Below are 22,722 nucleotides of genomic sequence, written 5' to 3'. Positions count from 1 at the left end.
AATCTTATATTCGTCCTCATAATTTTCACTTATCTTTTGGGGGTTCTCTATTACACTGACTATTTTGCTTGATATATAGCAAATAAAGAGGCTACTGGCTGTGATTTTATGAATGCCCTCACTTTCCTGTGCAAATAGTTCAACACTCAGAAACTGGCAGCAGCCACTGGCTAAATATTCAGGAATTTAGAGAATTTTGCTAACACGTCTTAATTGTGAAGAAAAAAAGTAGAGCTGAAATGACAAACTTTTAAATTTACTTAATCCATGAGGAAGTCTACAAAACCATATTTTATGGAGGTAAATCTTTACTCTTCTTTCCCCCAAAATACTGATCTTTAGTAATGGCTCTTCTTTGTGAGTCAAAGAGTTAAAACCATCTCTTTTGCTCCCAAATCGGTGTCAGTCCCACTCAGAGGTGCCATGTTTTATTTAAAACATACTCTTTCTCAGTAACCACTTTGTTCTAATTGGCAAGGCAAAGCCAGGTCCCTAAAGCACATAGCTCGTTACATTCGGTTTGGATTACAAAAACACACGATGAAACAAACTGCATCGTAAGGGCACAGGAGTATGGGACAGGGAGGTGGAATTAGATTGTAATATGGAATAAAACCCACAGGGAGGCTGGGGAACAAATCACTAGTGTCTCTGTAAACTATACAAGGTTTCCAAATGAGCAAATACACAAGGCAGAGGACAGGCTTTTCCATAACTCAACCAGAGGCTCCCTGGTGGTCTAGCAGTTAGGATTCGGTGCTCTCCCATAACTCAACCAAATTGCTAAATACGGATACAACAAAATGAGAATTTTTTCAACACCATTATGCAGACATGTATGAGAGAATGGGAATACCAACAAAAAGGTTGAACAAATGAAACCTGCAGGTTGTACTGTCTAAATATGAACTTCGTCTTTGCCTTTACACTGACAATGCGCAAACAGCCCTGCAATTAAACCACAACTCCAAATACTTTTTTTTAAAAACCTGAGGAGAGTAAATTAGAAATGGTACTTCACCATGCAGTGCAGAAAGCAAGGTTAATGAGATAAAAGTTACATGAACAAGAACAAGAAAGTTGTGAAGAAATGAAGATCTCACCACCAAAATAGAAAACACGTTAGAAAACAAACTGCCCCCAACACACATGCGAACCTTTCCCAAATTAGCTATGCTGTGAAGCTTCAGCACTATTTCTCTGACTTTCCCTGGAGATCTAAAGACAAAGTGCAACTGAATTAAAAGAATGTACAGGAAAAATGTATAACCCTATCCTACACACAAATGCGAAACGATGCTACTGCTACATCCTCACAGGGGTTTTACTACAGTACAATTCCATCTAAACCTACTACTTTCACTCCTAACAATATCGAACAGTGGGAGATTTGAATTAGTCTAAACACCTAAATATCAAATCTCAGTTTTTTTGCTTTACAATTTATTTAATGTTTGGAATGTTATTTAATCCACTTAGGCCATAGTTTCCTCAAATGACAGGGAGATACAAAATCACCAAAATTGTGAGGATCAAATTGAGAGAAATATTGTTCAAAATAGATTTAAATTATAAAAGAGCTGTAAAAATCTTAGTTATTATTGCAAGTATTTCATCTCAGGAATTTTATCAACTTTTTAAAAGCATAGATATTTGTCCCTGCCTTCCTCCACCCTTTTTCACAAACATTAATTTTTGTCCCACTTCTATTTTATGTATCGTTTTTATGGTATTCCTCTTTTAAGATTACGTAGCCTTGTTCTTTTTCTCCTAACCAGATGTCTTAGGGTAAGGTGTTTTTTTCTTCTCTATATCCAATATTTATTCTAAAAGTAAATTTAAAAAAAAATTTTTTTAAATGATTGTTAACATACAGCTAGCTCTAGTTTACACACTAGGAACCAGAGAGCAGTGAGACTTTTAACTGAAAGAAAATTTTGTAAGTTAAAGATCACATTTTAGTTATACATTAATGGTCTGAAAAATAAAGCTCTATCATTTTACCCACCATTTCTACTACAGACGAAGAATTAAGTGCAAGGGGGTTATAACCAGGAAAAGTGTCAAAAAGCAACCTCACTGTACCACCCCTAACACAGGAACAAAGGCAAAAGCCAGATCAAGAATACTCTAAGTATCTGTAGCATGGTGGAGTCAAGGACACTGAAACACATAAAAAGTCTCATGGTGCTTTCCTGAGTGTATCTGATAGTTATCCATATTCCTGCCAAGCCCAAAAGGAAGTCCATAAACCTGAGTCTGATCATTCTAATTTAGTTTGCATTAGTCTGCTGAGAATATGAAACATAGCAAATATTAGCCGTTAATTCATATCACTTTTCATGTCATAGAAGGTGCCTTATTAAATGCAAAAGGGCCAACCTCATCTAACACATGCGGGTCTCAGAACTAGGGGTCTCTACATTTCTCTGGTAGAGATACATTAGTATAAAATTTGAGCACATACCTCTTATGTATCTGGTTTAAAAAATAATTATATACTCCTGCGGTGTACTGAATGGTGTGACCCATCCTCACAGCCCCCCCCCCCGAACCCCTCAAAAAAAGGCCACCTGGAACCTGTGGATGTAATCTTATTTGGAAAAAGGACCTTTGCAAATGTAATTAAGGATTTCAAGATACGATCATCCTACATAAAGGTAGACCCTAAATCCATTGAACTTGTCCTTAGAAAAGACAGAGGGAAAGACAGAGACACAGGCTAGAAGGGCATGTGAAGATAAAGGTAGAGCGCTGAGTAATGTCTGCAAGCCAAGGAATGCTAAGGAAAGGGAAGGAACAGATTCTCTCTCAGAACTTCCAGAAGAAACCAGCCCTGCTTGCTGACACTCTGATTTCAGATTTCCGGCCTCCAGAACTGTAAGAGAATAAATTTCTGTTAAGTCACCAAATGTGTGGTAATTTATATGGCAACTCTAGGAAACCAATACCAATTAGATTATGTACATTATAAAAACTAACAATATAAAGGATGATAAAAATAAATGTAAGTAGAAATTCTAAGATTTTCTCTTGATGCCTCAATGGACAATCCCATGCACCAGCATAGACACCACAGCTTCAAACCAACATGTGAATAGAAATAAAGCCAAATGACAGTCAAAGTATCTTAAAAGACCCAGTGACTATTATTCTTCCTTTTCACCTAAAATACTGGCACATGGTCACAATTTTTCTACTTAAAGCTTAAAAGGAGCTATCTTTCTGCTACTTACAACACTGAGCATTTTGTTTCCCATTAGAAGTGTAACAATTATTTTTAACATAATTTCCATAACATCTTCAACACACTGCTTCATTTATCTTGACTAGCATAACAATTAGCCACAAAATGTAAGGATGTTTATTAAGTAAGACAGTAAACTGCTACAGACTAAGGGGTCCAAAAGGGCTGCCAGAGTTCAGCTTTGCTAATCAGTTAAGGCCTTGCTGCCCTTGTCTTGCTTTCATTTGAAAACAAGAAAGCTATCCCACAAATAGGGTTTCTAATACAGAAACAGTATTAATACATTCAAACAAGTGTTAATTTTTAAAAAATAGAGAAAACATGAGGTTGCAATTGTGATACAAAAACAGTAGGTAAAAAGAACTTATATGTCCATCAACAGGGGACGAGATAAATTGGGACATAGTATAGTGAGGGGGACTAGTAATTCATCAACCACACTGAGGGATACCAAACGATGTTATTATATATATCCACTAGTACAAAAATCATAAACTGAGACTGATTTAGGCCATTAATTATAATGGAATTATTTAACAGTTATAATTAAATAAAGCAACATGTGTCATCATGATTGGTTTCTAAAAGCATTATTTAAAGAGAATGCACATTGTAAAATGACTGGTGCACCATACTACTTACACATTTTTAAAACAGAATCGTATGTTATTTACATGAATACCATTCATAATAAAAGTGTACGTACAAGGATAGGAGGACAGTGGTTGTCTTTGAAGTGGAAAAAGGGTAACTGAGGTAAAAGAAAACTATGACATTTTAGTTCTTTTTAAAAATATGTTACAAAGAGGAGGAAAAGGCAAAAATGTTAGTACTTGTTACTTCTGGGTTGGCTTGTGGGTGTTCACTACGTTGCTCTCTGTAATATTCTGATTTTTCAGACACCCATAGCAGACAAATATCCCCCAATGGACAACAAAATGATTGAGAGAATCTGACAAGCTGAACTCTTTTCAACAAATACATAATCAAAGTGTGTTATACTTAGGAAATCTTTCTTGGACTTTCAGCTTTAGGAAAATTAAAGAGTCTACAACAGTAATCAAGTCAACAGAATTACAAAAGACAGGCATACCCTAGTTCAAATGCTTCATTATAAAAGCAGCATCTGCCTTTCTTTGGGGAAAAGGTGGTTTGAAAAATCAAGGTATGAGAAGTATACTGGTTCTACTATCCTGCCCAAACCACACCATGCTATAAAATAACTAATTGGAGTGGGTAATATTTATACTATTTCCTTGATGGGTACAGAGTTCCCACAATTTCTAAAAGGCAACAGGCATAACGAGAAGTACTTAAAAATTTCAGATTCACTCTGTTCCTCTTACTGCAGATCCTCAAAATTCAGCTGTAACCTATAATTTGTCCCTTTCAAAAGTTATAGGAATAAGGCCACTTCTTAATTTCTAACAGGGAATAAAAGCAGAAAAGAGATTAGAGTGTAACTCCAAGCAACAAGAGCTGCGGGTTCTTGCAAAAATGTTTTAATTTACCTGCTATGAAATAGGAATTTGCTACCCTGTTCTGGAAATTCACTCACAAAACTCAAGTCACCTTAAAGAAAAATGTTTTCATTTGGTTTACTTACCATTACACCCTATACCAAGCATTACTGTATTAATTACCTTGGATGTCAACATTTAGATCTCCTATGCTGCAAACTACAGCCAACTTTATTTTGCTCATTCCAGAAAAAAACTAATCACTTTGGAGTCTGTCAAACATAAATACAATAAACTTTGCTTTTTAAATTTTTTAAATTTTTACAATTGCATTAACAGAATTCTGAACATATAAACCAGCAATTTTCAACATTTTTCATCTCATGGCACACATAAACTAATACTAAAATTCTGCAGCACACCAAAAAATATATTACATTTTTTCCTGATCTGAAAAAAAAATAGCTGTAATTTTGATTCATTCACACCAGACAGCTATTGTTGTGTTGGCTGTTGTCATTTTTTTTATTTGACGATCTAAGGGAAAAGAGGTCAGTGCCTCTAACTAAATAGTCAGGTATGCATGTTTTAAAATATTCTGTGGCATATGGCTGAAAATTGCTGATATAAACAAACAAAATCAAACTTAATTAAAATTAAAATCTCCTCCAAATACTCCAACTCTAAGACTACCAAAATTAAATTTTTCATGTACCTTCTTCCAGCTTTATCCCATGGAACTACATACATATAAACTGTGTGCTGTCTAATTAAAACAGGATGCTACACATACTGCTTTGTAGTCTTCTCAATCAGCATTTAATTAATGTTGCTATGCTATTTTTTAAAGGAAAAAGAAAAATCTCAAACTAATGTTAAGAGAATAAATTATGCAACTCTATTATTCAATTAACATTTTGGATTTAGATAGAAAATTTGAAAGCAATGAATAAGCCCGGTAATTTCAGATTGGATACAAAGTATGCAGCAAAGGGGAAAATAAAATCCTACATTAATACTGGCTATTTCAATCCCTTACAGCATCCTTGAAGCTCATTTTGAATTTAAAACAATAACTATATGACAATATCAAGAAATAATAAAAATGGAAATGAAATTCTATACAGAATTAAGTTTTCTCTCAGCTGACAAAGGCTAGTAACAGAAATATATTAATTACAAGAGTATTTTCCCCTAAATTAAATAACAGAAGCCAGCATCTAAGATTATTCATTTGAATAGGTACCTGAAAACAGATTCTTACAAAACTAAGTACACAACTGTAAAGTCATACTAGAATATGCTTCCTATATGATGTGTATCATTTTCCTTCTTTGTTGCAATATTCTTCATCAACAATGAGGCACAGGCATTAGTAGGTAGGAAACAACGGTAAGCTTAACTATTTTCCCACTAAGAAATACACATATTTGAAAAATTACATTGAAACTAATTTCCGTTACCTTATAATTTAAGAGATTCTTTACCTGCATTTGTAATTAATCTTCAACTGAAAAGAGACCCCTTACACTTTAGTTCTTCTAGTCTTATCCTTTTCTGTAAATCAATATAGCATTAAAAGTATTCCTTTTTAAAGAAACAATTCTTTAAGTAAAAGAAAAAAGAAGCTTCTTGCACTGTGAATAATTGACTCTCCTTTACATATCCAATTTGACGTGAATCATGGAATTGCGAGTCTCTTAAAAGTTAGTCTTAAATAAAACAATATATTCAAATCATGTCTACACAAACTGTACCTTTGTCATAGTTTATAACTAATAGGCATTTCAGTGTTAGTTTTTTAAAGAAATTATTGAAAGCTATTAAAAATTAAATACATGCTGTTATCTAAAAGTCCACAAGATCAACCAGTTCTTTTTACAGTGAGCACATGGTTAAGTTTTTCTTCTGCTAAGGATCTGTCATCGGTGCTACTCAAAGAATCTTCCATCCCTTGGGAAATATCTGCAGGCTCACTCCCTTCTAAAGTATTAAGTCTATCGAATATAACTATTTCGTAGCCACTAGACTCCTCTGTCGCCCACAGCAAGCACATCTAAGGGTGGTGAAGATAATGTCACAGTGCAGAAGCTGTTACTTCAGTCAGTTCTTTAAAAATTTCTACCTTCCATAAAGGCCATATATGACAAAACTATAGCCAACATCATACTCAATGGGCAAAAACTAAAATCATTTCCCCTAAGAACAGGAACAAGACAGAGGTGTCCAATTTCACTACTTTTATTCAACAAAGGACTGGAAGTCCTAGCCACAGCAATCACACAGGAAGAAAAAAAAATAAAAGGCATCCAAACTGGAAAGGAGGAAGTAAAACTGTCATTATTCACAGATGACATGATACTGTACATAGAGAACCCTAAAGATTCCACCAAAAATTACAAGATTTAATAAATGAATTCAGCAATGTAGCAGGTACAAAACTAACACCCAGAAATCAATGGCATTTTTATACACCAATAATGAACTCTCAGGAAGATTAAACTAAAAAATCAAACCCATTTACCACTGTAAAAAAAAAAAAATTAAGACACTTGGGAATAAATTTAACCAAGGAGATAAAAGACTTGTACACAGAAAACATTGAAAAAAGAGATACAAGAAGATATAAACAAGTGGAAGAATATACCATGTTCATGGATTGGTAGAATTAAGTCATTAAAATGTCTCTACTAGCCAAAGCAATCTATATATTCAATGCAATCCCTATTAAAATACCAACAGCATATTTCACAGATCTAGAACAAATACTCCAAAACTTTATATGGAACCAAAAAAGACTCTGAATAGCCATGGCAATCTTGAGAAAGAACAAAGTTGGAGGAATCACAATACCAGATATCAAGCTATATTACAAAGCCACTATAATCAAAACAGCCTGGTACTGGCACAAAAACAGGCAAACAGATCAATGGAACAGAACAGAGAATTCAGAAATCAAGCCAAGTCATTATTGTCAATTAATATTTGACATAGGATGCAAGAGCATAAAATGGAGTAAAGACAGTCTCTTCAATTAATGGTGTTGGGATAATTGGATAGGTACATGAAAAAAATTAAACTAGACCACCAGCTTACACCATACACAAAAATAAACTCAAAATGGATTAAAAAAAAACTTAAATGTAAGTCGTGAAACCATAAAAATCCTAAAAGAAAACAGGCAGCAAAATATCAAACATCTCACACAGCAGAATTTTCACTGATGCAATGCCCAGGGCAAGTGAAACAAAGAAAAAACTAAACAAATGGAACTAAAAATAACAAATGGTACACCAAAATGAAAAGATTCTGCACAGCAAAAGAAACCAGCATCAAAATGAAAAGGGAACCTACTGTATGGAAGAACATATTTGCCAATGATACATCTGCTAAGAGGTTAATTTCCAAAATATATAAAGTACTCATATAACTCAACAAAAGAAGACAAACAATCCAATTAAAAAACAGGAAGAGTACCTAAATAGACACTTCTCCAAAGAGGACATACAAATGGTCAAGAGACTTATGAAAAAATGCTCAAACTCACTAATCATCAGAGAAATGCAAATTAAAAAGAGGTACCATCTCACACCTGCCAGAATGGCTACCATCAATAAATCAACAAATAACAAGTTCTGGCAAGGATGTGGAGAAAAGGGAACCCTAGTACACTGTTGGTGGGAGTGGGGACTGGTACAACCACTATGGAAAACAGTGTGGAGTTCAAAAAATTAAAAATGGAACTGCCATTTGACCCAGTGATCCCACTTCTTGGACTATATCCTAAGAAGCCTGAGACACCAATCAGAAAGACCTTATGCACCCCTAAGTTCATAGCAGTATTATTTACAATAGCTATGATCTGGAAACAGCCCAAGTGTCCATGAGTAGATGAGTGGATAAAAAAGATATGGTACATTTACACCACGGAATACTATGCAGCTATAAAAAAGAAGGATCTCTTACCCTTTGAGACAACATGGAAAGACCTGGAGAGTTATTATGCTAAGCAAAATAAGCCAGTTAGAGAAAGACAAATATCACATGATCTCACATATATGTGGAATCTAATGAACAAAAGAAACTGACAAAATAGATCCAGACTGACAATTCTCAGAGAGAAGGGGGAAGCAGGGCAGGAAGAGATTAACCAAAGAACTTATATGCATAACCCATGGATACAGTCAGTAGTGCAGTGAAGTCCTGGGGAGTGAGTGAGAGTGGGGAGGAGGGGGCCAATGGGGGGGGGGGAATGTATAATACTTTCAACAATAACGATAAATTTTTTTTAAAAATGTTTCTGCCGCCCGGCCAGGAGTGGCTCAGTGGTTGAGCGTTGACCTGGGATCCAGGCAATCGGGGTTTGATTCCCAGTCAGGGCACATGCCCGGGTTGCGGGCTCGATCAATGACTCTCTCATCATTGATGTTTCTGTCTCTCTCTCTCCCTCTCCTTTCCTCTCTCTGAAATCAATAAAGATATATTAAAAAAAAAAAAAAAAAGTTTCTGCCTTTCCCACTTGTGATCTCCCGTTTGGTGTTAAGTCATCCACACTTTTATTTATCAAAACCATTTTGTGAAAAGCACTATTTTAATGATAGCTGGGCTTCAATAAGTCAGTACAAGAGGTCATTGTGAATTCGGTACTAGATGTCCCTAAGTATCAAAGACCAGTCAGTATCTAAAATGAGTTGGCACACAAACAGAAAATAATACCACAGGCAATATCATTTCCACCTTTGTAAGAGACAGGATTACTCTTTAGATGCTATGCTTGATTTTTCATGTACATTTTAACAGCAATCAGGTTTAGTTTATACTTTCACACACAAAATCATGTAATCCAAACTAGTCAAGAGCTCAGAAAGGTCACAAGAAATCAACAGGTTAACCCCTTGCCTAGAGATCAAAAGAAGAAAGATGCCCTACTTTTTGCAAAGAAAATTAAACCCCATATAACACAATAACTTTCCAATGAATTTCGGCAATTGAGTGGTTTTCAAACTTTTTAAACCATACTCCACAGTAATATACAGGGTGGGGGGCAAAAGTAGGTTTACAGTTGTTCATATGTAACCTAATAAAATAAATAACAATACAAGAATAAACTCTGCATTTCAAATACTTACAACTGTAAACTTCTTTTGCTCCACCCCGTATTTTTTCCATTCCTGTTTTGCTGTTTTTCTGCCTTCCCCATCAATCCTCCTTTCATATGTTCTGTATTTTTCTTCCTGAAATCACAATTCTGTATATTTGTTTGGAAATGTGGGTATCTCTTAAAACTGAGACTATTCTATGAGCAGAAGCAGGAACACCTTCAGTGCTTGAGTAGGGATTCTCCCATCTTTGAGTTTTGATATATTATCCTTCCCAGTTAAGAGCGTTAATTACTTTTATACTATCCCTAAAGAAAGGATTTGTTTAACAGATTTACAGTTTATTTGAAGTTATGGAAAGAATGTCTAAACTATTGAAAATGATGGCATGTAAACACCCTTGAACATAAGTTATCAACTGATCTTGCTAAAAACCTTTCCTATTTTTAAAGCTAAGGATTTTGTGTGTCTTTTGTCTAGTTGTGGCTTTTCTATCCCCTTGGGAATAAGTCTACTTGTCATACTATTCTTTCTTTCATTAATCATTTTTATATCATTGTTTGTAGGACTTTACTAAAAGAATCAGTAAATGCCTATAGTAATAGAAAACAAAATTTCATGACATGGTTGTTATGTTACAATGAACAAACATTTATTGGTTGAAACACTACTTTCTAATGCAGTTTTTCAAACTGTGGGTGTTGGGATTCATTAGGGGGTAGAGAAATCAATTTAATGGGTCATGATTAGCATTTTAAAAAATTGAGTACAATAGAAAATTATCAGAATACACTGCAAGTATGTACAGTATAGTAAAAGAAAATCTTGCCTGTTTAATTTGTATTTTTTTTAAATTAAATAAATAATAACCTGAGATAAAGAGAATCCAGAAGAGCATTTTAAGTCCATTGTACCTAAAATCATAACACTAGCGTCAATCTTTTCTTGGAGCTTCCCCAGAATACTTCCTTTAAATGTCCTAGTGATCCTAGCACAGAAAATCATAAGTTATAAGAGTCTACAGGTCAAAGCCCTTTAAGGCCAAGAAAGAAGAATATTACACATTTGTGGAAAAAAGCTCCAAATGGTCTTAAGTAATTTCAGCCAAGCCAAACCAGGGTTCAAGATAAGGGTTGTCAAAAAGTAAAAACAGCCTGGCTGATGTGGCTCAGCAGTTGAGCTTCGACCCAAGAACCAAGAGGTTGCTGGCTCTATTCCTGCTCAGGGCACATGCCCTGGGCTCCATCCCCAATAGGGGGAATGCAGGAAGCAGCCAAGTGATGATGTTTCTCTCTCATCAATGTTTCTCTCTCTTTATCCCTCTCCCTTCCTCTCCCTCTAAATATCAAAAAATATATATTTTTTAAAAAGCGAGAAATTTTAGTTGAGCTGCAAACCTGTAGGAATAGCAAATTCAGCCAGGTTGAGTGCTCTTCTAGGTAAATGCAAATGGCTGACACATACATTCTTATTCTGACAATATAGAGAAACACTATTATTTGGTATGTAATTAACCAACTAAGTTTTCAATGTTTTAGTAACTCTCACTTTCCATATACTCATTTCCTTCCCTTCCTCTGACTTCAAACAGCCCAGAAATCTTTTATTGAAAAAGGAAAGCCCTAGCTGCTTTGAGTGTTGGCCTGTGGACTGAAGGGTCCAAGGTTCAATTCCAGCCAAGGGCACATATCTCAGTTTCAGGTACACTCCCCGGCCCTGGTCTGGGCACGCGCAGAAGGCAACCAATCAATGTGTCTCTCTCACATCGATGTTTCTCTCTCTCTCTCTCTCTCTCTCTCTCTCTCTCTCTCTCTCTCCCCCTCCCCCTCCCTCCCTCCCTTCCATTCTCTCTGAAAAGCAATGGAAAAAACATCCTCAGGTGAAGATGAAAAAAAAAGGAAAAATATCTAAGTGATGATAGTTATTGGGAATGTGTGCTCACCATTTGGCAGAATACTTCATCAGAGGTAAACAGTTATCAAAACTAACTTTAAACTAGCACTCACAGTTCCTATCTTAGTACCCCTTCTCTCAACAAGACTTTAAATATGTTTTTACTAATTTCATTCGACTTTATGTAAACAAGTTATAACAAATTCACTTTTTCACCTCAAAGATTTATTTTGAAAAGGAACCTTGAAAAATCTCTAAATAACCTAATGATACACAATAGCTATTTTTAAAGTGATTTTGCCATCTTCCAAAAGTACACTGTACACTTTAAGATATACTTTTAAAGAGTATTTAAAATCACAGTAGCTTTGGCCAAAATAATCTCCATGTTGTCTTATACATCTCATGCCTCTGCTACACTAATGCATTTCTATAATCTATCTTCACACATGAACAAAATTCACAAGTGTATCTTTAAAGTTCAATGATCTTTTTTCTTTTGAATTTTAAAAAGACCAAATGCCGTTTCAGCAAGCAGGATGTTACTAGTTATTCCTTTCAAATGATGGCAAAATTAGGAATGTAGAGGTAAAGATAAAGAGGACAGAAAAGGAGAGTATTTTCTTTACACACTTGAAAATATCATCTTAATATTTTTAAAAGCAAAAATGACAAAGTTGTGTATCGAGTAAATGGATATAGATCACCAGAGAGAAAATAAATTATAACCATAGAAAATAAAACTGTTAACAAGTCTAAAAAACCACAAAATCATGGCTGAACTGCCTTCACTGATAACTTTTTAAACTTTTTATTTAATTAGGGACATGAGACAGTTCTCTGAATATTTGATCTGAGCCAGCTTACTCAAAGGTTTCTGGCCTTCCCTCAAAGCTACATTTTACTGAATTATAAGGGGGAGCTAGCATTACATGGAGAGTCATACAATCTAATATACATTTTGTCTTATTGCTTCTTTATTTTACTATAAACTCTCATCAGTGAGGAAGTATCTCTTCATACTTGTAACTGAAGATATGAAGAGTAAGAAAAGCAAAATACATTTGTTTAACATGGCAGAAAGTTGGATAAAAACCAAACTTACCAATATTTTTCCTTTTAAAAACAGTAAGTATTTGACAAATTCTAAACTTTTAACAGATACAAACTGCCAGCTTCCCCAGCCCTCTCAACTCCTTCCCACTTATCCCCTAGTTTAGGCATAAATGCAAAGGTCTAAGGCTTACACTATGATCATTTCCGCGGTCAAACAGCATAATGAATAAAAGATAAAAATTGACAAAGATTGTCCCCTTTACCACACTCTAGCCAGGCTCCTCTGGGCCCTCATCTCAACTAGGCCTCCACCGTGGCCTATAAAAACTATAGACTCTTAACACAAATGATTTTATCCACTCCTCTCCCCCAACATTAAAAGATTTAAACAAACACAGTTTCTAACAGCTCAAGGCCCCATCCCTAGGTTTACCCTAGCCCCTCTTTAAGTGCCAGCCTAGGAAAGCTCAAAGTTGCCAAAAGAATTTAAGGTCTGTTATAGCCAACACCTACTATAGGCCCCTGAACACCCTATCATAAAGCACTTACTAAAAAGAGTTTACAATTGTGAATCCTTCCTCTGTCCCTTCGAGATGTGTAAGTATCTCCTACAGCTCTGGAGTTTTTGCTCAAGGACATGAAAGCCATTCCTTTAAAAGGTAATCATCAGGAAGGAGAGGGCCTCAGTCTCTCAGTCTCTGTAGGATAGAATCCTGATTTCTCTGGTTGTCAGATGAGGCACAGCCCACCTTATCATTTATGCTGACCAACCCTTTGTAATTTGCCACATCCCTGACTCTACTGAGCGAAGATAGCAAGTCCTACCTACTCCCTCACTCTCCTTTTAAAATGCCCAGTCCCTCTACACAAATCCAAGTTGAGTTAAGTTCACACAGGACCCTCTATTGTAGAGGTACATTACTTATTAAGATTTGTCCTTAACACTTTAACTAGTGTCTGGCTTTATCTATTATCTTTGACAAAAGTAAATTAAGAAGGAACATTAGCCCTAGCCGTTTTGATTCAGCCCGTGGAATGAAGGATCGCGGGTTAGACTCCAGTCAAGGGCATGTGCCTCAGTTGCAGGTTTGATCCCCAGCCCCAGTTGGAGCACATGCAGGAGGCAATCAATTTATGTGTCTCTCTCACATCGAATGTTTGTGTGTCTGTTTCTCGCTCTCTCTCTCCTTCACTCTCTCTGAAAACGCAATGGACAAAATACCCTGTGGTGAAGATAAAAAAAAAAAGGAAGGAAGGAACACTGAACATATCTCAACTAGTAAAGACTTAGTTACTTTATATAAAATCATTTAGATATAAAGTTCTTTAAAAAAAGAAAAAAAGAAATATGAAGGCTTCAACTTCATGAAGAAATCATAATTCAAGGAGTCAACCAATCAGCATTTGGGGCCCTAAAGAGCACCTGGCAAATATCAAGCCCCAACTCTTCATGTTGCAAATGGTGAATCTAAGGCCCAAAGAGATTAAATTAAGTGACTTATGCAAGGTCATTTCAATGAGGGATTGGATTACAAAGGGCTAATTCATCATGATTGTCTCCCTGACTCCAACATGAAAATATTCTTTCTCTTGCATTCTCATTGGTGAAGGCAACATTCACCATTAATCTTTTAAGATCAAACATGAACATATATTACCCTACTATAACACGAGTTTTTATTCCACTATACACCAACAACTGTACATTGAGGCAAGTCTGGTTGGTGCAAGTACACATAACATTTCATTTCACTTGGGAAGATTATTTCAATATATATGCAAATATATAAAGCACCTCGGTGAAGAGAAACTGCTTTCACACACAAGCAAAGAAACATAGCCCCATGCATAAACCCAAAAGAGGGCCAGATGATTTATATAGTCTTAAGAACCACCAAAAGAAGAAAAATAAAAGTAAATAAAAAATTATTTTCTGCACTTACCAGCAAAGCATTTGGAACAGAGGTTCATAGTCTTGCTGGACCTGAGGCAAAAAAAAGAAATAAGAGCTAAAAATTCAGTATCACTGGCCAGGCAACTGAACTAATAAGCTAATAATAAATTCCCAACCAGCCACACCACCCCCACAACAAAAGAAAAACAAACAAAACACAATGCTTTTTATTTGTGAGTTATCCAATGCATTATTTTTTGTGATTACCAGCTTAAGAAGATGACACCAGAGTCCATTTCTCGCACATGGATTACCACATTCCCACTGTTCACACTGGAACATATACCACAAAGTTATCACTAGAAACCATGTAAACTTAGTATGTAAAGGGATAAAACTTCCTCATAATATACAAATTAATTTATCTCCATATTACTTAAATTTTTATCTTGTCTTCTTTCCCCTCATTCTAGTCCTATTTCAAGATCCTGGTCACATTATGACCTTGTTTAAAATTCTTTGTTCAGATGTTCCCAAATTATCTTTCGTGTCCTTTCTTCTGTTAGTAATAGCTACTAGTCCCGAAAAAATAACTTGGATAGGCATTTAACAAACATTATCTTTTTTTTTTTAATCCTTACCTGAGGGTATTTTTCCATTGCTTATCAGAGAGAGTGGAAGGGAGGGAGGGAGAAGAGAGAGAAACATCGATGAGAGAGGCACATCTATTGGTTGCCTCCCACATGCACCCCAACTGGGGCTGGGGATCAAACCTGCAACTGAGGTACATACCCTTGACCAGGAATCAAACCCAAGACCCTTCAGTTTGCAGGCCGATGCTCTAACCACTGAGCAAAACTGGCCAGGGCTAACATGCATTGTTTTAATAATCTTCCCAACATCCCTGGGATGTGTATTACCATATTGCTTTGCTTCTAAATGCACTTTTTTTAAAAATCACATTAACATTTGTACAACCACCATGAAACATCATACAACTGGCTACAAGGGATAACTGATTTAATGAGAAAATATTCCCACCACCTCCTCCAAGGCGTCTTAAATTGAGAGGTCTTAGGAAATCAAGGACATAGAGTCTCATGCCCATTTGACAGGTGAGCAGTTTGCCCAAGGTCACACAGCTGGAGAAGTGCAGAAGTATGTGACCGCGGTATTGAGCCAACTCCAAAGGCCATCCTGCCATCCTCTGTTCACAACACAGCACAGCACCTGGCACCACACAGCAGCCCAGGCACAACATGGCAGGCAATCAATAACTTGCCTCTTAAGTTCTCATTGCTGTTCCCCTTTCTGATTTTCTCCCAAGCACTAGAAGCATTCCTACAGCTTTCTTCCAAAAGACTCCTGGAATACTCTATGTTGGATAAGGTGACCTATTTACAGCCTCATTCCTCAGCAACTCCCTTCCCAATACTGTAGTCTTCGCCCAGAGCTGCTCCTACAATTGAAATAAACCAACTTCCTTCTGCCTCCGTAGTAAATTGTATAATTAAATGAAAACCTTCCTCAGGAAGTATTCCCTGATGACTATGATTGTATTCCAATGTACTGGAACCTAATGGTTAGTAATCATCATAGGGTGACAAAATTGGGGGGTGGGGAATGGTCATTATTTCTCTAAGAAAGATTTCTCAATCTTTCTTTAAGACTCTGCTTAATATAAAGACAACAAAGGAAGTCAGGAAATTTAAGTATCAATAAATGCATTAAAATGAATAAATGGACAAAAAGATGTATTAATAGTGGAATCTAACATTTTTTGCATGCCTACTATATAGTAAGCATGATACCAGATCCCTTCAACCCCACTTCACCAAAAGAGGGAACAGAGGCTCCAAGAGGGTATATAACTTACCAAAGGTTACAGATCACCTTTTGTGGATAAACCTGGTTTGCCAAACTCTAAAGCCTATGTTGTTTTCACCATGTCAAATTTGGGCCTGTGCCTCCAATACAGAGGAAAGGGATAATCTGGGAGAATAGTCATACACCCAAAGATTTAATCTATGGTAATCAGGCCAGCTCCCTAAGAAAGTGAAGCCTTTCATATGGTGAAAGCATGCCTGCCCTCCCCTCCAAAAATATATACACACAGGGGAGAGCAACACAGGGCTGCCAGTTCCAACTCACAGAAAATCTGACGATAAAGGAATTCCTTTGTTACTAGAACTCCCCCCAGGGAAGCAGGCCTCTTCCAGATGTGGCTACCATCTTTTATCCATGCACTGCCCTTAGAGCCAAAAGTAACTTGTTTCTCACCTCCACTGCTCCCCATTGTCCAGCAGAAATCATGAAAAGCCTACAAAGAACAACTGAGGGCAACTCAGCACTAAGTATGCTAGTTTTAACATCTGTATACACTGGTAAGAAAAAAAAAATGGCAAAATAGCCTTTTTCTCTGCATCCCTTTCTCTCTCTTCAGATACTTTATGGACTTCCCACTATACCTATATATTACCTAAATGACATCCATTCCTCTTTTTCCTTAGGAATTTTTCAGCAATATGGTTATCAATCAGATTAAAATGAAATAATACAGCTACTGGCATTATTAAAACAGAGAAGTCTGAAATCTGAAATAAACCAGATTTTGGCTACAGAAATAATGGCCACTGATAATGCTAACTTGGATCCCACAGGTGAACAACAATGAACTCAAAAAAAATGGGCAGAGGTTTCTGAGAATTCTGCTCCTTTCTCATGTTCAACATGTAAAACTTGAAGCTAACCATAGGCATACAACTACTGATTGCCCGTGGAAAAACAGTACGATCAACATGCACAGTCGTGTGTTTTTTTAGTATGTATTTATTGATTTCAGAGAGAGGAAGGTAGAGGGAGAGAAAGGTAGAAACATCAATGATGAGTCAATGATCAGCTGCCTCCTGCATGCCCCACCAAATGGGAATCAAGCCCACAACCCAGGCATGTGCCCTGACCGAGAATCAAACCTCGATCTCCTGGATCATAGGTCAATGCTCAACCACTGAGCCATGCCCAGTCTGGCAACATGCACAGTCTTGAGACAGACAGTAGAGTTATCTATGTGGCAGCAAACATGAAAGGTAAATATGATTTTCTTGTGTCCTCACTGCTGAAAAGAAATTGCTCTTACTGAGATTTCCAAAGGCTACCGTGTTTCTAAAACCAAGGCTTAGTAGGTTGAATAATGATCACACAAAGACATCAAATCCTAATCCCATTTACCTTATTTAGGAAAAAGGGTCTTTGCAGATTCTTTAAGGATTCTGAGCTTACCCTGTATTATCCAGGTGGGTCCTCAATGACATTACAAGTGTTTCTGTGACACGGAAAGGGAGTTTGGAGAGATGCAAAGAAGAGGCACTCAGAGAAGATAGAGGTAGAGACTGGAGAAATTGGTCACAAACCCAGGAAATGCTGGGGTATCTACCAGAAGCTGGAAGAGGCAAAGAATGGGTTCTCCCCTAAGTCCCCTCCTCCCCCAGAGAGAAGTCAGTCCTGCCAGACTTTGGACTTCTAGCCTCCAGAACTTTAAGAGGATAAATTTGTTGTTTAAGCCATCAAATTTGTTATGGCAGCCTTAGAAAACTAACACACACAATTATGTCTCTGACCTCAACTTACTCCCTTGCTCAGCAGCATTCAACCAGATTCTTCTTGAAACTCTACTTTTGCTTTCTTGTCACTCAGATCCTGAATCAATACTGCCCCTACCCTCCAGTTTCCCTCCAACCTAACTGCTCCCTTTTAGCCACCTTTGCTGACTACTCCTCCACCGTGAAGACTTTATCTGGAGGTCCCAGGATTCAGTCCCTATTACCTCTACTTGTTGCTTAGGGATCTCATGCAGTCCCATGGCTTTAAATAATATATACACTAAAAACTCACAAATGTTCACCCTCATCTCAAACCTCTTCACCTTGCTCCAATCTTATATATATCTGCCTATTCAACATCTCAAATTCAACATTTCAGTTCTCTGCTCACCCCAAGCAACAACAAAAGGGCCAGTTCAAACAGATGACATCCTAGTGGCAATGACAAAGAAGGCTTGCAATAGTGCATCCAGCCTATCCAAGCTGTCACATCACTCTAAATAATTCAGCTGATGTCTGCAAAGTTTTCTTTTTAAGGGAGCATTACAACGAAAAAGATAAGAGTTGTTAATATCCCAGAATAGTTTCTACAATGTAAAAAAAATGGGTCAGGCTACTTTAAAAACAAATTTCAATATAACATTCTAAATTTCAATTGGGGTATTGTAATAAGCAGTGTCTTAACATTTTATACCCAAATTCAAAGACAGCAAGGACACAGCATATGCCTCTTTTTTTATGTGTTTTAAATTCCTGCACTAGCCTTGGCCCAGTGTGGCTCAGTGGATAGAGCATCGGGCCAAGCCCTATGGAGGCAGCCACTAACTGTGGCTCTCTTGAAGCTTCAAAGAGGTTGCTGAGAGCCAAACATGGAGAGCTTCCGACAGTAGCTAGCACCGAAAGTACCTCCTGGGAGGCCCAGAAACAGCAGGAAAAACAGTCAGCCTCAGTCAACATAAGAGCAGGATCCAAAGGGACTAAACTCTGCCGAGACAAACACCACGTCACTTTTTTCTCTTTTACTGCATTATTTTCTTTTTTTTCCTGCTTTATTATTTTTGTCTCTCTTTTTTCTTTCAAATATCTTTTTTTCCTGCCTTTTCTTATTCTATTGTTTTTCTTCCTTCTCGTTCTTTCTCTGTTACCTTTCTATATTTTTGTCTTTCTTCATTCCTTTCCTTTTCAGAATTTTTTCCCTTCATTATTTTATAATTTTCCTTTTCCTATACTTTATCCTTATTTTTATTCCCTCCCTTCTTTCATTTCATATTCCTTTTTCTTCCCCTTTCTTTTCTTCTCATAGCTTTTTGTCTTCTTTTACTATTCTTGTTCCCTTTTCTCTTTCCAAATTCCCTCTTCTTTTGTGGTTGTTTTGTTGTTGTTGTAGGGATGTTTTGGATATTTCTGTTTTGTTTCTTATTTTGTTTTGTTGTGTTTTGTTTTATTCTGTCAGCATGGGCACAATAGCTCGCACAATGTGATTGGGTTTGAACCTCACAGTCAGACACACTGAGGGGAGATCTCACCCACAAATAGGACAACAACAATCAAGACCAAATCACAACAGCCCAAAATAACCTACACAAGAGAAGTTCTTAGAACATCTAGCTCAGGAGATAACAGAGACTGCACTACTGGGTCCCATAGGACACTAACTACATAAGGCCACTCCACAAAGACTGGGAAGCATAGCAGTTCTCCCTAACACATAGAAACAAATACAAAGGGACAACAAAATGGGGAGACAAAGAAACCACCCCCAAATTTAAAAGAAGGAGGAAACTCAAAAAAAAGAGCAAGGTACAATGGAGGCAAGCAATTTAAGATATAGAGTTCAAAGTAAATGTTATAAGGATGCTGAAGGAACTTAGTGAGAACTACAAGAAACTTAGTGGGAACTTGAACAGCACGAAAAAGGAAATAGAAACCATGAACAAGAACAAGTCACAAATGAAGAATACCATATCTGGCATAAGGAATACCCTGGGAATTAAAAGCAGACTGATCAAATCAAACCAGTGATTGGAAAATAAGGTAGAACTTTGGGACATAAAACATAATATCCACATCATAGGAGTCCTGGAGGGAAAGGAACATGAGCAAGAAACAGAGAACCTGTTTAAATAAATAAATAATGACAGAAAACTTCCCAAACCTGGTGAAGGAAAAAGTCAAAGAAGTTCAGGAAGCACAGAGTCCCAATCAAGATGAACCCAAAGTGATCCACTCTAAGACACATCATAATTAAAAAGACAAATGTTAAAGAATCTTAAAAGCAGCAAGAGAGAGACAGAAAGTTAACTAGAAGGGAGTTCCGATTGGACTGTCAGCTGACTTCTCAGCAGAAAAACTTCAAGCCAAAAGGGATTATCATGAAGTATTCAAAGTAACGAAAAGCAAGAACCTGAATCCAAGACTACTCTATTCAGCAAGGCTATCATTTAAAACTGAAGACAAAATGAAGAGCTTCCCAGACAAGAAAAGAAAAGGGCTAAAGGATGTACATTACCACCAAAACAGCATTGCAAGAAATGTTCAAGTTTGCTTTAAGAAAAAGAAAGAGACAGAATCGTGGGTACAAAGAAAAAAATGGCAATAAATAAGTACCTACCTATCAATAATAAACTTAAACGTAAATGTATTAAATGCTCCAATCAAAAGACACAGGGCAGCTGAATGGATAACAAAACATGACCCATATATATGCTGTCTTCAAGAGACCCACCTCAGAATAAAAGATTCACACTCAAAAACATTCAAACACATGGAGGCTAAATAGCATGTTATTAAACAATGAATGGATTACCAAGGAGATCAAGGAATAAGTAAAAGAACGTCCTGGAAACAAATGAATATGAACACACAACAACCCAGAATCTATGAAACTCAGCGAAAGCAGTCCTGAGAGGGAAGTTCAAAGCATTACAAGCATGCCTCAAGAAATAAGAAAAAGCTCTAATAAAAAATCTAACTCTACAACTAAAAGAATTCGAAAAAGAACAACAAAGGCCCAGAGGAAGTAGTAGGAAGGAAATAATAAAAATCAGAGCAGAAGTAAATGACATAGAGGCTAAAAAAAACAATAAAAAAGATCAATGAAACCAAGAGCTGGTTCTTTAAAAAGATAAACAAGATTAATGAACCTTTAGCCAGACTTACCAAGAAACAAAGAGAGAGGACCTAAATAAATAAAATCAGACATAAAAGAGTCAAAGTAACAACTGATATCACAGAAACACAAAGGATTATAAGAAAATACACCAACAAATGGGGCAACATGGGTGAAACAGACAAATTCCTAGAAACATACAATCTTCCAAAACTCAACCATGAAGAATCAGAAAAGTGGAATAGGCTGATAAAAACTTATGAAATTGAAACAGTAATCAAAAAACTCCCAGCAAAAAAAAATCCTGGACCTGATGGACTCATGGGCAAATTTACCAAACATTTAAAGAAGAATTAACACCTACCTCCTCAAATGATTCCAAAAAATTCAAAAGAAAGGAACACTTACAAGCTATTTTTACAAGGGCAACATTATGTTAATTCCAAAACAAGATAAAGACTCTACAAAGAAAGAAAATCACAGGCCAATATCTGTGATGAACATAAGATGTAAAATCCTCAACAAAATATTAGCAAATCAGATCCAGAAATACATTAAAAAGATCATACTCCACAGCCAAGTGGTATTTATTCTGAGAATGCAAAGGCTGATGCAATATTCATAGATCAGTAGATATAGTACATCACATAAACAAAAGGAAGGATAAAAATCATTTCTTCATATCGGTAGATGCAGAAAAAGCATTCGACAAAATACAGCAACCATTTATGATAAAAACTCTTAGCAAAGTGGAAATAGGGGGATCATACCTCAACATAATAAAGGCCATATATGAAACACCTACAGCCAATATCCCACTCAATGGGCAAAAACTAAAAGTGTTTCCCTTAAGATCAGGAACAAGACAGGGATGTCCACTTTCATCACTCTAACTCAACCTAGTACTGAAGTCCTAGCCACAGCTATCAGAAAAGAAGAAAAAATAAAAGGCATCCAAATTGGAAAGGAAGTAAAAACTGTCATTATTTGCAGGTGACATGATACTGTACACAGAAAACCCTAAAGACTCCACCAAAAAACACTGCTAGATTTAATAAATGAATTTGGCAAAGCAGCAGGATACAAAATTAACATCCAGACATCAACGACATTTTTATACACCAATAATGAGCACTCAGAAAGAGAAACTGAAAAAAAAATCCCATTTATCACTATTATAAAAAAAAGAAAAGAAAAAAGATACCTGGGAATAAACTTAACCAAGGAGGTCAAAGACCTGTACTCAGAAAACTGTAGGACATTGAAAACAGAAATACAGGAAGATACAAACAAGTGAAAGCATATACCATGTTCATGAATTGGAAGAATTAACATCATTAAAACATCCATATTACTCAAAGCAAT

The 22,722-nt window shown here is 36.4% G+C and overlaps 1 protein-coding gene across 2 annotated transcripts in view; it reads right to left on the bottom strand.

Moving 5' to 3' along the window:
* Window positions 1-22,722, bottom strand: part of ZFAND3 (zinc finger AN1-type containing 3) — a 316,668-nt gene that overhangs the window by 212,291 nt on the left and 81,655 nt on the right. For both annotated transcript variants that reach the window (XR_013999102.1, XM_081141329.1), the window contains exon 2: window positions 14,699-14,739. Coding sequence is in view for 1 of the 2 variants with exons in the window: in XM_081141329.1 (XP_080997455.1) it covers window positions 14,699-14,739 (41 nt within the window). In the remaining variant the exon portion in view is untranslated. The remainder of the gene's footprint in view (window positions 1-14,698; window positions 14,740-22,722) is intronic.

This window comes from Miniopterus schreibersii (assembly GCF_964146895.1).
Source record: "Miniopterus schreibersii genome assembly, chromosome: 6".
Classification (NCBI taxonomy): Eukaryota; Metazoa; Chordata; class Mammalia; order Chiroptera; family Miniopteridae; genus Miniopterus; species Miniopterus schreibersii.
The sequence above is the reverse complement of the archived record's forward strand: the minus strand, read 5'-3'. Positions and strand labels throughout refer to the sequence as shown.